We start from the raw sequence: 14,195 nt of genomic DNA, 5'->3' as shown, positions 1-14,195 counted from the left end.
TTGACCACTTTGCAGTTTTTAGGAGATTTGTACCCTTTAGCAACTACACTGTTTCATTTAGTTCTGGACAAGTTAGCACTGAAACCAGTCTCTGCAGAGCAATACTGGGACTGTCCTCACTGGATGGTGTATTCACGATTATCATGTCAGCTTTGAGATCAGCCAGTTACTCATTTCTTCACACACTAATGTTAACTTTTCCAAGATGGCACATGTGGCAATAAGTTAAATGCTCTCCAAAAATCCATCACACTTATACAGTTATTTCTATCTGTCAAATCACTAACCTAATAAAATAATTCAGTTGGATTTTTTTGACAAAACTGTCTTGGAAAAGGCAGATAACACTCTTATTTCTTGAAAAAATTACCAAGCGACAAAAGAAAAGATAAGAATCCATAGCAATCCATAGCACAGAAAAATCTGGCTGAAAAGCAGCAAAGGCATCATATTTAGTCTGTTGAAGTCCCAAGCTTCTGCCCCAGAAAGTATAATTTTTCCTACCACAGTAAGAGGGACTCATCCTTCAAAAATCAGGGCTGAATTCCACAGTTCCTAGAGGGGATCTGTTCCATCACTTCTCTAGATTTCCTATAACTGGAGCCTATTTTTTTTTCCTATCCACCACAGACTGCATCTTATTTCAGTACTATTATGTCCTCCCTCCCTCCCTTCCCAGCTGAATAACCACAACTTACTCCCTGACACTGATGTTTCTTCCTAGGCATGTGGCCATTTTTTGCTACTTTCATCTCGTCTCTGCAGTAAGTGTGCCCTCCTCTTAAGTTGCAGTGGATATAACTAGGCTTCATGCAGACCCTCAGCCCAGCTGAGAAGTGAGGAAGGATAGCTCACACATCCCAAAAGTCTCCTGTAGCCCCAGAGCAGTTTCCCAGAGCCAGCCATGTAGCTGGTTGCCAGTTGTTCAGCTCCCCAGGTGCTGAATTGCTTCTCATCCATAGCCATAACTAAAAATATCCATTTTGGTGTCAATCCCAAAGAACTTCTTCCTAAATCAGATGCAGCCTATTGAAACTAACAATTCAAGGGATAAAACGAAGGCTTGTGATTCCTTGTTTATTCAGAAATGCCACATTCACCCAGCTTTGAAGACAACGGCATGATCTAAAATTAAATGTCCATTAAAAATAATAGTCTGAAACTTCAAATTCATAAATATGAAAGGGTATGGAATAACAGCACGCAGCTCAAAGCACTGACACTTCAGGTGAGAGAGCAGAGTCCCAGACAAGTCCCTTCCGTTAAAAGCCTGGCTAAGGCTCAGAGGATCTGAGGTGCAATAGCTTATGCTGAAGTCAGCTGTTAAATACCAGTGATTTACTCACCTGTCACACAGCTCATGTGCTAGAAAACAAGGGGATGAAGAGGTATGGACACCGTACATCCTGGTCATCTTAGGTTTGGAGGGAAGAATCACACATGGCTTAAAGCCACCTCAGCATTTCGTGCTTTCTGCCAGCAATTCCAAGACCTCCAAACCAGTGTATTTGTGCTGGCCCTTGGGGGCTGTCCTGGCAGCCAGAAATTGAAAGAGAGCATGTTTGTACCTTGGCTTTACACCTATCACTGAGATCAGGGGTTAGCTTGTTACAGCAATCACTGGAGAGGTGAGCACTATGATGGAGGGAATATTTCTGATTCATTATCTTGAGGTTGTTTTGCATGGCTAAATGCAGAGCTCAAGAGCACTGTTTTATAGTGAGTTATTAACTTTTGAGACTGACCTGTGGACACAACTTTATTTAAGGGCTGCCCTAAACCTAGTGGTCTGTGGTGGTGGTCTGCACAGAACTGGCTGGTCACAGGGTACTGGCTTGCTTCCTGATTTTTCAGCTGCCAAACTATATTAAAACAAGCTAAAAATACATTAAATATTTTCCTTTCCTAATATTACCTTACCACGTAAGCAATAGCTGGTATTGCCAGTAGGATGTTATCTGATAACCAGTGGGAGGGGAGGCATGCAAGCCCGAATAGGGGGTGAGACAGAGGACGGAGACTGCTTCAGCAACCATGACCAGGAGGAGAGGCTGTTATGTTTCTATTTAGGTGGGTGATGAAAACATTTCTGAATCCCTGCTTTAACCTGTCTCTGACCACATGCCCCACCACAAGTTCTCCTCAATACAAGCCCCTGAGCTGATGCAAAACCTCTCCTGCCCCATGCTGCGCTGTTTAAGAAGGGTTGGGTGGTTGTGTAAAGTCCATGCGTGGCAAGTGACACAACCAACAGGACCATGGTCTGTTCTTCTCTGGTGCTGTGCCATCAGAAAAATGATTTAGTGGATGAGCTGGGCTCTGGGGTGTTGCATGGGGAACTGGGATGGGGGATGGACAGCCAGAAGAGATTCCTGTGCCGGATCCCCTTCTGATTCTGCCCTGGTGATGGGCAGCCATGGCAGCCACTGCTGCTGCCCTCCCTCTGGAGGAGACCACACCATCCCCAGATAGTTTTAAGGTCCAGAAGGAAGTTTTGGGGTGATGTCGAGCTCAAGTGTGAGAGGCTGAAGAATCTGCTATACAGGGCATGCATTTGGGTTTGATTGTTTAACCTCACGGGTGTCACATTTGAATATGGTTTTGGATCATTTCTTTTCTTGTATGTATATTGGAAAAAAAAAAAAAATAGTACCAGTTTGCCTTGATACCTCTATTCCCAGTGATCATTGTGTTTTTAACTAGAAACCACCGCAATGAAGTGAATGGAGAAGCCCTATCCCCCCCTCAAAAAAAAAAAAAAACAAAACAAAACAAAAAAAAAAAACAACACAGCCTGAAATTAGAGATGAAAACACTACTTAACAAATGAGAGATTCAAAGGGCAGAAGCTATGAAATGACACAGCACGAATAAGTGGAAAACACTTGGCCTACCCAATAATTCCTCCCAAACTTGTACTAACAGATAGTCTCTCCAGCAAGGCCACCAGGTTTTGAAAGTGAGGCAGCGTGATCGTGGGGGAAGGCCCATTTCTGGTCTCCTAAAACTTCCAGAGGACATACACCCCTTCCCCTTGTGTTTCAACACAAATGGCAAATGTTAACTGTAAACGGAGAACAACGTGCCTGACATGCTGGAGCCTTTCCTCAGTCTCTCTGTGCTCTCTTCACTCTTGCTATGTACTTTACACTCATGCTATGTACTTTGACTGGTTCATCTAACCCTGCGCTCCTTCCTGCTCTTCCTTCCAGCTCTTAGGACTGTTGCTCTAGCACTGGAGACACCAGGCAGATGAAGCGACTCCATTGCACCTCATAAGACAAAGCCTGTCCACCATTTCCATCCATCCTCTGCTCTGTGTCCTTTCACAGCAGTCAAGAGCTCAACAAGGTGTGTGACATCCCCATCCCAGCCACTGGACACACAGCAGAATGTGTTGCTCCTCTTACACCCTCTTCTCCTGCTCTGTCTACAGGTCTTTCCATGCCCCTTGTACGCTCACCTTGCTGCTTCTGCATGGTAGTGAAGTCTTCAAAGGTGAGAGTGCGCACAGGGGGCCTCCAGAAGGCGTAGGTCTCCATAATGGCCTCCAGCCCCGTCCTGTGCAATGAATATAAAACAAGGAGAGAAGAATGTCAGTCATCTGGCAAGGGTATCAGTGCTAGGGAAAGAGGGCTCTGAACTTGCTTGACAGGCTGCCAGTGGCCACCAAGAAGTCACTTTGGTATCTGTGAATTCCTCAAGTGAGCCTTCCCACACAGGTGCTAGCCACTACAGTAAAACAAAATTTCCCCAGCCCAGGATTTCAAAAGCTCCTAACAGTCTTCCAGCACCTTTTCTTTTTTTTAACAAGGATCCCAAACTTTATCTCTGCTTTGCAGGGGACACATGACCATCAGCTCCTCAACACATGCTTTATCATACAGTGGGCTTCTACACTTTGTGGATGCAAGCTGTGATGCAAACAAAGGACGTCTGGGATTCAGACTTCAGAATCAGAGAGATTTCGTGAATTGCCTTTCCCTGACACCTCCTAGTTCTGGACACTGCTTTGAAGTGCTGTGGGAAGACATCCAAAAGGGAATGTCCTTGGGTTTTGGATTTTAACTAAAAATGCGTGAGAAGTTTTTATAAAGGATCAGTGGCATCTGCTTTGAGTACTTAACTCCCTGCAAAGACACTACCAAAGAGAAAAGCCAAAAATCAAGTGATAACTTTTCCTCTTGGAGGGCTAGGTTCTCAGATTTGTTCTTATTTTCACCACAGAATGATAGCTCTGATGAAAGTCTCTAACTCCACAATCTCAGTAAGGACATAGGTGCATTATGAGGGAAAGATCCCCATGTTGTCTACGAGACAACCCCCTGGAGTTTCTTCCCAGGAAAGGCTCTCCTCTGTCGAAGCTGCATGTTGCTCTGTTCCCCATTCCTCGTCTTCCCCTACCTCTTTTCCAGCAGTAGGTTATAGCCCTCACACTGACTGAACTCAACTAGAGATGCTTCGTCAAATGTGAGAACATATCCCCTTTCAATGCAAAAGGCTTTAACATCCCCAGAGCCTCTCATCAGATGTTGAGCTGATACTGGAGCTGCCTTTTGCTTCTGAAAATGTCTTTCTGCACGTGCCTCCACTCACTCAGTTAACTTTCCAAAGTCTCCCCGGAAGCTCAGATGCTTTAAATACATTGGAGTTGGCAAACCAAACTCTGTATTTTAAGAGGAGGTTTAGAAGAGAGGTTGTTGCATGGTGTTTATTAGCTGCTAAGCTGTTAGAAGTAGAAACAGAAGACATCTCTGCATAGCAGTCTCACACTAGTGCTGAGCACATTACAACAAAACTATTTGGTTAATACAGTGGCCTCTGCCAGCTCATGGAGCTTAGAGACAACAAGGCAGAGCAGAACGTGAGCCCGTCTGCTAAGCTGGGCTCTGTGTGCAAAAGAAGCTCTTTGACTACTGGTACCACCCCCAGGATTTCCTCCACTCCCTGTGCAAGGAAGCCACGCATGTTCAGACTCCATCTGCTTCTCAACACACACAGTCACAAAGGGCACCCTTGTGAAACAATTCCCAGCCCAAACACGGAAAGAGGGCTTTCTGGTACTGTGTATCTACTGGGCATAAAATGCCCTGAGAAAGTTACAGTACAACAAGGCCTGCTGTTGAAAGGGCCTGCCTTAATGATTAAAACCAAGTAACACATCCAGAAATGCAGATTGGAAGTTCCAGCTGTGTTAATCCAGCTGCTGTGCGTCTGCCACAAGGGTTGTGCAGGGAAGCAGGGAGGCCAGCTCACTAAAATCAGTATTCATACAGTCTGGCTCAGTCATGAGATCACTGTGCACACAACCCCACTCTGCACCAGCAACTGGCTTCTAGCTCTGCTCTTCTGACTCCCTTCCAGTAAAATTCAACCCCTAATGGGAGGTGGTTCAGGGAAACAGTAAAGGCAGGTTAAAGCTATTACCCCTGTCTCCACCTGGAGCCTGCATCACTCTCAGCTCAGATGGACTCACAGTTCAAAGTCTCAAGTTTCCACAGTAACACTTTCCCCTGTACCAATACAGTTCACACAAGTACGTATAATCTGTACTTCTAAAAGAAAAGGAAAAAAGAGAATAGTCAGGAGATAATAAAAAGAAGAAACAAAAAGTTAAAAAAGGAATAATATACTGTTTTGATGTTTTGGTCAGACTCCACTGTGCCTGAGAGCTGATAGAGGGTAAATGGCATCACTGAGTATACCAGAGCAGTTTGCAAAGCTGATCTATTCCTGCCCTGTATGCCAGAGATAAGAGGGATGCCACCAGGACCCCACCTCCTCCTGCTGCAGGGGATCAGGTCCAGAACAGCCCCTTTGCTATGGACATGGCTCCTTTTACCCTCCCCCTTCCACTACTGCAACTGCCAGCAGCAGCATCATGGCTTCACCGGATCCACAGATTGCTCTGTAATGCCAAGGGCAGCATCACAGCCACCGGTGCCTGAAGAATAGATGCCAAACCCCATAGCTGGCTCAAAGCCACCTCTTTCCTTTCCCCAAATGAGAGTCCTTTATTCCCCTAGAGGTGTGCACATTGAACGTGCATTATAAAACACCCTTTCTAAGTATGTGGGTGACAGAGCTCAAACTTACGTCCAGGTCTTCTATGCACAAACTTGGGTCCCTATATGTTAGATCATCCTTTTTTCCTGTTGGTTTGTTTTGTTGTTTTTTGTTTTTTGTTTTTTTGGGGTTTTTTTCTTTGTGTAGAACAAATGTTATGGGTGATTTTTAAATAGTATCTAAGCAGAACATATCCTTAGTGAACTTTCACATCCTTCCATGCATCAGACAAAATCCATGAGACAGTAGCTTCCTGTGCTAACCTGCTAGACACCTACCACCCTATGTATGGAGTCTTGCAGAAAAAGAACATGCAGCCATGCAAAAAACAGCTTTCTTGAGAATTCAGACCACTTTTGTGTGACTGATTTTACAACCCAGCCTTTCAATATATTTTTTTCCTCTGTCTATGTTGTATTCCTATTTTTGAAAGAAAATGTTGAGGTGAGGAGGTAGGAATCAAGAAACTACATCACTGCCAATTCTAACAACCCTCTCTCCCATAGCAGTTTATGACATTGATGCGGTATCAAGATATCCAGAGCCATGTCACAGACCTCCACCACAAGACTGAAAGCTAGTGCTTTCCTAGTTGGCAGAAATACTGGAGTGTTGTTCTGTGTGTGTTCCAGCCCCTAATAGAGAAAACAAACCCCACCTGACAATGAAGAAACATTTTAGGACAGCAGTAAATGCTGACCAAGAAAAAAAACAACAAAAAAACAAACAAACAAACAAAAAAAACAACAACAAAAACCCTAAACATTTCTGAAATCTCTACAACTTCTTTTGGGCTTTTGGGCTTTGGTGGGGGCTGCTGGTACCAAGTGTGCTGAACATTATCCATGTGGCATCCACTTTCTCTTCCAAACAACTGCATTGCAAAACTGACTTCAAAATGTCTATCAGGCCATAAACCCTCCCCTCTCACACCATCTTTATGAAGGAAGTAAAAAAAGTATCAGAAGAGGAATCACTGCCAGCTTTATTTTAATAAGGTCAGTCCTTTAAAAGGTATCCAAAATTCGCTCTCTCTTTTTCATTCATTCTTTTATTTTTAGTGCTATAAAGTTTTAATAATAGCCAATAAATGAAACAGTTCCATTGTCTGAAAAATGAAAAAAGATGGACGAGCTATCTATGCACCTCCATAATCCATCCCATATGGCCAACCTCGACATTCCCGCTGCACACAGCATTCAGGTCATCATTTCATTGTTCACCAGGGAAGCCAAACTATTGGCTCCAAGCACCCTCCTGGTTCCCCTACCCTAGACAAAAACTCAAAGAGCATTTCCAAAAAACTACTTTTATTCACCTCAGCTGCCCACATCTGAAAGGAAAGTGCTGCTGCTTGCCTTCAGCTTAGGTTTTTTTTTCTTCCATCACCCTGCTGGTTTTCCTGACTGTTGTCCATTCTGGCTTCCTCCTGGATAAGGAGCTCCCGCAATCATCCCACTGTCAAATGAACTTTACTCAGTTTCCAAAAATAGGCTCCATGGCATTAAACCTGCACCCTCACTATCCAAACATTTGGCTAGCTTATCTCCATATGTCAAAAATTCTCATTCTCAATCTCTTGAAGTTCAAGAAAGCAACCCAATAATACCTGCCCTGTACTTACATTACGTAGGTAAACTTTCACCACCAGAACTAGTTCTCTTGTTTCACTTTTACAGATGCCTCATGTGCTTTTGCAGATAAAGCAAAGAAGAGACAAAAATCATGTAGAGGGAATCTCTAGTATGTGGGAACTGAGACCTGGCCTTTTGTCACAGGCTAGCTCCCTAACCCATCAAGGCTAATGGCTAGATTGCCGAACACCCTTAGTTAATGTAGTTTGAGTGCTCAAAGACTGCAAAACAATGTCCAGCTGCTGAGGTGTTTGCATCCTTCCCTCGGAAATACCTCACTGCTTCTTCTCCCAGTGCAAGGACTGAGGCAGTCAGCTGTGGAGGGAGACAACAATGCAAACCACTGAAGGAGATCCAAGAGGGGATCCATTGAAAGATTGCTCCCTAGGATGGATATTGGAAGTTACATCATGATGAGGTGTCCCCAGGGCATCAGGATTTTAGCCGTCTTTTGTACTAATGGAGGAAGACCACAGTCATAAGGAAACATACGGGAAGGCTGCAAGCTGACAGAAGTGAAGGGTTTTAAATGGAAACTACTTTTAAAACCAACAGTCAAGTCCATAATTTCTGCAGCAGCTAACAACAATGAAACAATATCAGAATAAGAAATGAGTGAGGGAAAAACACCTATTTCCATTTCATGGAAAAGCCTCAACACAAAACAGAAAGGAAATGTCCTAGGAAAGAGGTGGCCTAAGAGTTCCTCTTCTCCCACCATACTTTGTTTTTTTCAGTGTTTGGTTTTCTCCATCATTTGCTGGCAAACTCTAACTGTGGCTCTGACTTAGTATCCTGATGTTTCTGGAATATGATGCCCTGGAGCAGCCTCAGTCATTCTGTGGCCCCTGCTGCTGCTGCCACACTCTTTTTTTTGTTTTAAGACCTTATACAGAAAACCTCTTGGACATAGACTACACTTGCCTGCTTCACAAATGGTTCCTTTTTCAAATTACACTGTTTCTTTTTCAAAGGAGGCCTACATTTTCAGTGGGACATTTTCAGCTATAGCCTGATGCACCATAGGTGACCAAAGTTGTTGCGGGGATGTGGGAAGCTACAGAGCATCACGGTCATCACCCCAGCTGACGGGTGACCCTGATGAGATTAGGAAGTCACAAGGGGAAGAGGAGCCAACAGCACAGTTAAGTCCCATTTGGAGAGTCTTTTCCATACACAGCTTGGACTTTAATGCTTTTCTCCCACCTAACTGTAAATCTATGTATGTGTCCTCTTTAAAGGGAGCAGCTGAGCATTGGAGTGTCCTCCAGTAGTTGACAACAGCAGTGCAACCTTAGCCAGACCACTGCTTGTGGGGCAGGCGCCTGACTGCTATATATGCTTGCAAATACCTTTGCCTGTTTTTTCTTCCTAAAGCCTCAGGCTGCTCTCTTTGATGTGTAATACCTTAAAGATTTTAATTCCTCTTTACATCAGCAGAGAGCCTTACTGAGCCCTCCCCACAGCTGCAGCCGTGTAGCAATTTCCTGCCCTTTCTTAAATCAATGAGCTACAAAGATCAGTAATTCTCAACCTTTTCAGGAAACTGTCCAAATTCACTGGGCTAGGACCTTATTAATGCCTTCCATGTTAATCTAGCCCACCATGTACCTGGAACTGCATCAATCCCTTGTCTAAGCCCAACCTCCAGCGCAGCTGTATCTCTGCACACAGGAAGACCTTGTACCCGGAGCACATACTACTTCCCCCACGCAGGAAAGGAGAGCAAAGTAAAAATCACATGTCTCAAGTATCAGAACTAACACTCACAGCAGGGATTACATAAGGACACTAACATCTTTTTGTATAGCTATGGCAAGAGGAGAGCAGAGGAGCTGAGATAGGAAGTTGCTAGGTCAGGAAGATGTCTTCTTTGTGATCATGGAGAATGTAGCACTTGCATGGGTGATGGGGAACACGGGGCAGTTGCCCATTTGCTGAACACTTCCCACCCCAAGTCACGAGTGAGGGAGCTGTCCTGGTGAACACACGCAAGAGGAGCATGAAAGTAAAAACTGAATTACAGTGCCCATGGGAACAGCAAATGAGGGCTATGCACACAGCCTTCACTCTGGCCTGCACACTCAAAGCCTAGCTTTACAATCCTAGGGTTCTTGTAGCATAGTCATATACATCTAATTCTATAATCAACTCTATAATCAATTTAATGTCACACTGATTTAAAGGGTACCTACATCATTTAGATCTGAAATATTTAGATCTTCTGCACACTCCGCTGGATTGATGAATAGCAGATAAAGTTGAAACTTTTTGTTTGAACTTACTTACTCTTTTTTGAAAATTCTGTAATGTCTTTTACTAATACAAAAGGGTTTTTTGATTCAAATTCCTGTTTTACTATTTTGTTGTTAAAATATAATGTCTTCTAAATAATGTTTAAGGTATTCTACTTGATCTTCTCATAAAAGTCCTGGCAAAATTAAGTGACACAAAGTGAAACAATTTGACATCACTGGATAAAAACTGAAATTGTTTTTTGAAACTAGAACATTTTTTTGTATTTCTATACTGCAAACTTATCAGAAACTCATTTTTTCCTTCTAATGTAAAGTAAGCCTTTGTGCTCCAAGTTTTGGAATTTCCTGTGAAAATGAAAATTTAAAAATGTCTTTCAGCCAGCTCTACACATCATAATAAAGAATGAGCAAAAGTATCTAAGTCCTCTCTCCCACAACTTTCATTATTTTGCAGTGTTAGCCTGTGACCTATCTGTCTGTTTTACTATCTGCAGTCTACCCTTTTTCTATCTCTGTTCCTCATTTAAGTAACAAAAAAAAAAAAAAAAGTAACTCTACAGTATCTTTATAAGTTCATTTATTTTACAGAATTTTTTTGATATCATGGCACCATATCAGTGACACATGAACAGTTTACTAATAACTTATCAGAGATCCTAAAGAATGTTTTAATTGTTTCCCCAAAACAAAAGGAAAACCTTAGAGGAACATGAAAATAATTGAAATAAGCATAAATAAATTAATTATCCAAGGTGGGGGGGGGGGGGTGGGGGTGGAACAGCAAAACATATATACAGACTAAAACAGCCTTGAAAGTAGTGGTAACAGAAGGGGTACTGAGGTAGCAGTGAACAGGAAATTAAACATAAAACAGCAAAAAAATACAGTTACAGAAAAACTGTTGTCTGACAAGAAAGAGATAAACTGTCTTTACAGAAATGTTGTCTAAGAATATCTAAAACCCTCTGTCAGGGTTTGGCACTGCAGGATCCAGTCAGAGGCAGTAGTAGCACTGAAGGAGACTTCTGAAAAGAAACAGGGTCAGTCTAGCCAGTTAACCTGGAAAATATTTTCTAAGGAAGCCATCATTATACATTGGATCTGTCCAGGCAATTAAAACAGTCTTTCTAAGAACTAGTCTACAACAAACTTCTCCTATAAAAACTAATTAGGATCACAAAATGCCTTCCTCAGCCTTAGAGACATGCCCTATGCATTCATCAGGGGAAGGAAAGAGGAGATCAGTGAAGAAACACAAACAATTTACCTGTTTCTCCCAGAATCTCTGAAACCTTTAGCAAAGGGGTTTCTGTCAATTTTTAATCTGGTTATCTACAAAGGAAGAAAAAGCGAATTAGTTGATCTCTCCAAGTAATTTTTTCTTTCAACAAATTAAATTTACAGATGATTACCACTCTTGCCCAAGCCACCTGTACAATGATATTTCATACTTACTTCTCTAGATTTATATTAAAGTTGCTCTTCCATTATATATGAACAAGTTATCTGCCTCGCAAATTAATGGTGCCAGAGTAGAAACCTGGCAGCATTGGGACACCTGGCACACCGCTGGGGCTGAGAAGCTGCTCCCAAAGGAGGAGCACACCTTGGATCCAGGTAGAAAACCCCAAGAGCTATAAATCAACAGCCTTGTGGTTCGGAAAGGAGGCATGCTGCTCGGGTTTGGCTGGTATCCAAGTTATCCCCACCTCAACACTCTAGATATGCAGCGGCTGGATGCATTCATAGACCTTCAAACAATGCTAAGAAGAAAAAGCCAAGCAAAGCACAGGCTACAGTCTCTAAAGACAGAAGCTGGCCACCTGGTCCTGTGCACAAGGTGCTGCTGTTCTGATCAACATCTGGGTGGCCCTTCAAGGGTTTTCTGGAAACATTTTTTTCTTTCTTTCTTTTTCCCCTCCTCTAAATGAAGAAGACAACACCCACACTGAGTGCTTTTGGGAAATCTTCCTTCCTGCTTTATTTTTAAACACGAATTCCATGTTGGTAAATATGGAAAATAATACTCAGATTTTGACCTTGCAGCCCATGGTATCATACTCCCCATCAGTTATTCCCCAACCCAGTGCAGCACAAGAAGCTTTCCTCTGCCAGCCTTACGTTGTCCCAGAAACCATGTCTCTGGAGTGAAGAGAGAGCAAGATCTCCAGATCCTGTCAAATTTGAGGTGGTTTTGCTGAAACTGCTCAAAAGGGAATAGGTTAATACAGACTGATCTGAAGCGGATTTGCAGGTGTTTTGCTTCTGTCAGAATCAAACCCTTACTCTGCATATTAACCTCAGATCTGGAATGCAGCTCCTATTTTTGCAGAAGCTTAATTTGTGAACTTAATTTCCGCTAGCCTGACTTTGCAGCTGTCCTGGGACTTGTGCGTATAGAGACAGATATGTTCTGTGGAGGATGGAATTACAGCAGAGGGAATCCCTGTGGTGGATTTGCTAACTTTTTACAATTGTTTCCAGAGACGCTTCTCCCAGTAAGACAAAGTTTTACAACCACTGGAGGGCATGCAGGCAAATTCAGGGGATTAAAATTTATTTTTAATGAAGAGGTTTCTCCAACCCATCAGAATCTTCTTTACTTGTATTCTAAAAATTCCTTCCACTCCCCTCCCCCCCAAAAAAAAAGAAAATCAGGGGGCAGGGCGGGGAATGCCCAAATGTTTGGAAATCAGAGAGACAGGAAGAAATTTCAGTGCTTCTTTACAGTGAGGCGGCCTTACAGAGCCAGTGCCTGATAGACAACCCTGACTTAGCACTTCCCTTACCTGCATAATTATGTCTTTCAGGTCTGGTCATTAGCCCTTAGGGAAGAACAACAGGCTTCTTTCCTGTCATTTCTTCTTCTTTCTCTATTCTCTTTCTATGTCTGGTCTATAGTTAAAAGTTTCTGGAGTACATGCATTTGGGCAAGGGGGGCAGGAAATTTCAAATGCTGCAATGACAGCAAACCCACCACTGGGTTGCAATATTTTTTTTCTGCTGGAACAGTTGAACCATTTTGGATCCCAACTTAAGTCAATTCAAGGGGACCAGACAAAGTTAGGAGTGGTTATCCAGAGGCAATCAAGGGAGCACTGTAAGCACGTGTGTTTTCTCTCATACGTTGCAAAATAAAAACCCTATAACAATTCACTAAATTGTTACAATCCACAATTGTTACATATTGGCTAAATATTACAATCTGCCCTGAACTGACTTGACATAGGTCTGTCTCTCAGTGGAAGAATATAATGACGTTCGTTGAGTTCATTAAGTCATTCTCCAGAAGCACAGATGTTGTCATGGAAAAAAATATTTATTTCACCATTTCTGATTCAAGACCCCTCTTTATGGCCAAAAAAATATGTAACTTATTTACCTAACAGTTTTGATGGCAGATTATTTTTGTTCCAAACTGGGCTTATAACAGTACCTTGCTGTCTCTAAGTGGACACACTATTAACACAGCAAAAAGCTTCACCGAGATTCTGTTTCACATGTCTGGGAACAAATTACCTCACACAGCCCTTTTAATGTCATCACAACCCCCCATCCCTGTAAGGAGAAGAACAGCAAGAAAAGGAAATGGGATGTGCACAGTACCTGTCACCTAAGAATAAAATACAGAGTATGTGTACACGAACAAGAGAAGAGGAACACACTGAGCCCAAAGCATGACAGAGGTGGTGTGAAGGCTAATGGGAATCCCTGAGGCAGGGGTAGCTGGCACATGAGTGATACATAAGGAGACTACAAAGGGAATATAAGGAGCTCTCAGAGTGTGCAAATAACATGCCTGCACAAGTGATGAAGCAGGTAACCTCCTCAAAGACTAGGACACCGTCTTTAACTGGCCACTGAAGGAGAAGCGGGAACAAATGCGTAATCCACAGCAAGGCATTTCCAAATCTCCTTTCTTTGTTGGTGTCTCAAATGCTCATGTTTCCCTAACAATTAATATTCTCTTAAAGAGATCATACCTTTGGGGAAAATAGGAATATACAGGGAATTCTGTAATCAGACACTACTGTGCACTATTTCTTAGTGCTATGAAGTCTAGTTTAACAAGAAGGGCAAATCAGTAACAAAGCTCAGTAGTCAATGTCTCTACAGATAGCATCCCACTGTGTCAACATCTTTTCCTTATGATATCTGGAGTCAGTAGTATCACTCTCTACTGGGATCCATGCAAGATCTGAATCAAGCATGAATTATGCATGAGAATTTCAGTTCA

The 14,195-nt window shown here is 42.7% G+C and overlaps 1 protein-coding gene across 1 annotated transcript in view; it reads right to left on the bottom strand.

Moving 5' to 3' along the window:
• The window catches only part of TBX15 (T-box transcription factor 15), a 99,690-nt gene that overhangs the window by 13,892 nt on the left and 71,603 nt on the right, over positions 1–14,195 (bottom strand). Inside the window, exons 6-7 of the mRNA XM_032995708.2 lie at positions 11,226–11,290; positions 3,464–3,561 (exon numbers count right to left, since the gene is read on the bottom strand). Of these exons, the coding sequence (XP_032851599.1) occupies positions 3,464–3,561; positions 11,226–11,290 (163 nt within the window). The remainder of the gene's footprint in view (positions 1–3,463; positions 3,562–11,225; positions 11,291–14,195) is intronic.

The sequence above is a fragment of the Tyto alba genome, unplaced genomic scaffold, assembly GCF_018691265.1.
Source record: "Tyto alba isolate M040663 unplaced genomic scaffold, T.alba_DEE_v4.0 Super-Scaffold_14, whole genome shotgun sequence".
In the NCBI taxonomy this organism is placed as follows: domain Eukaryota; kingdom Metazoa; phylum Chordata; class Aves; order Strigiformes; family Tytonidae; genus Tyto; species Tyto alba.
The sequence above is the reverse complement of the archived record's forward strand: the minus strand, read 5'-3'. Positions and strand labels throughout refer to the sequence as shown.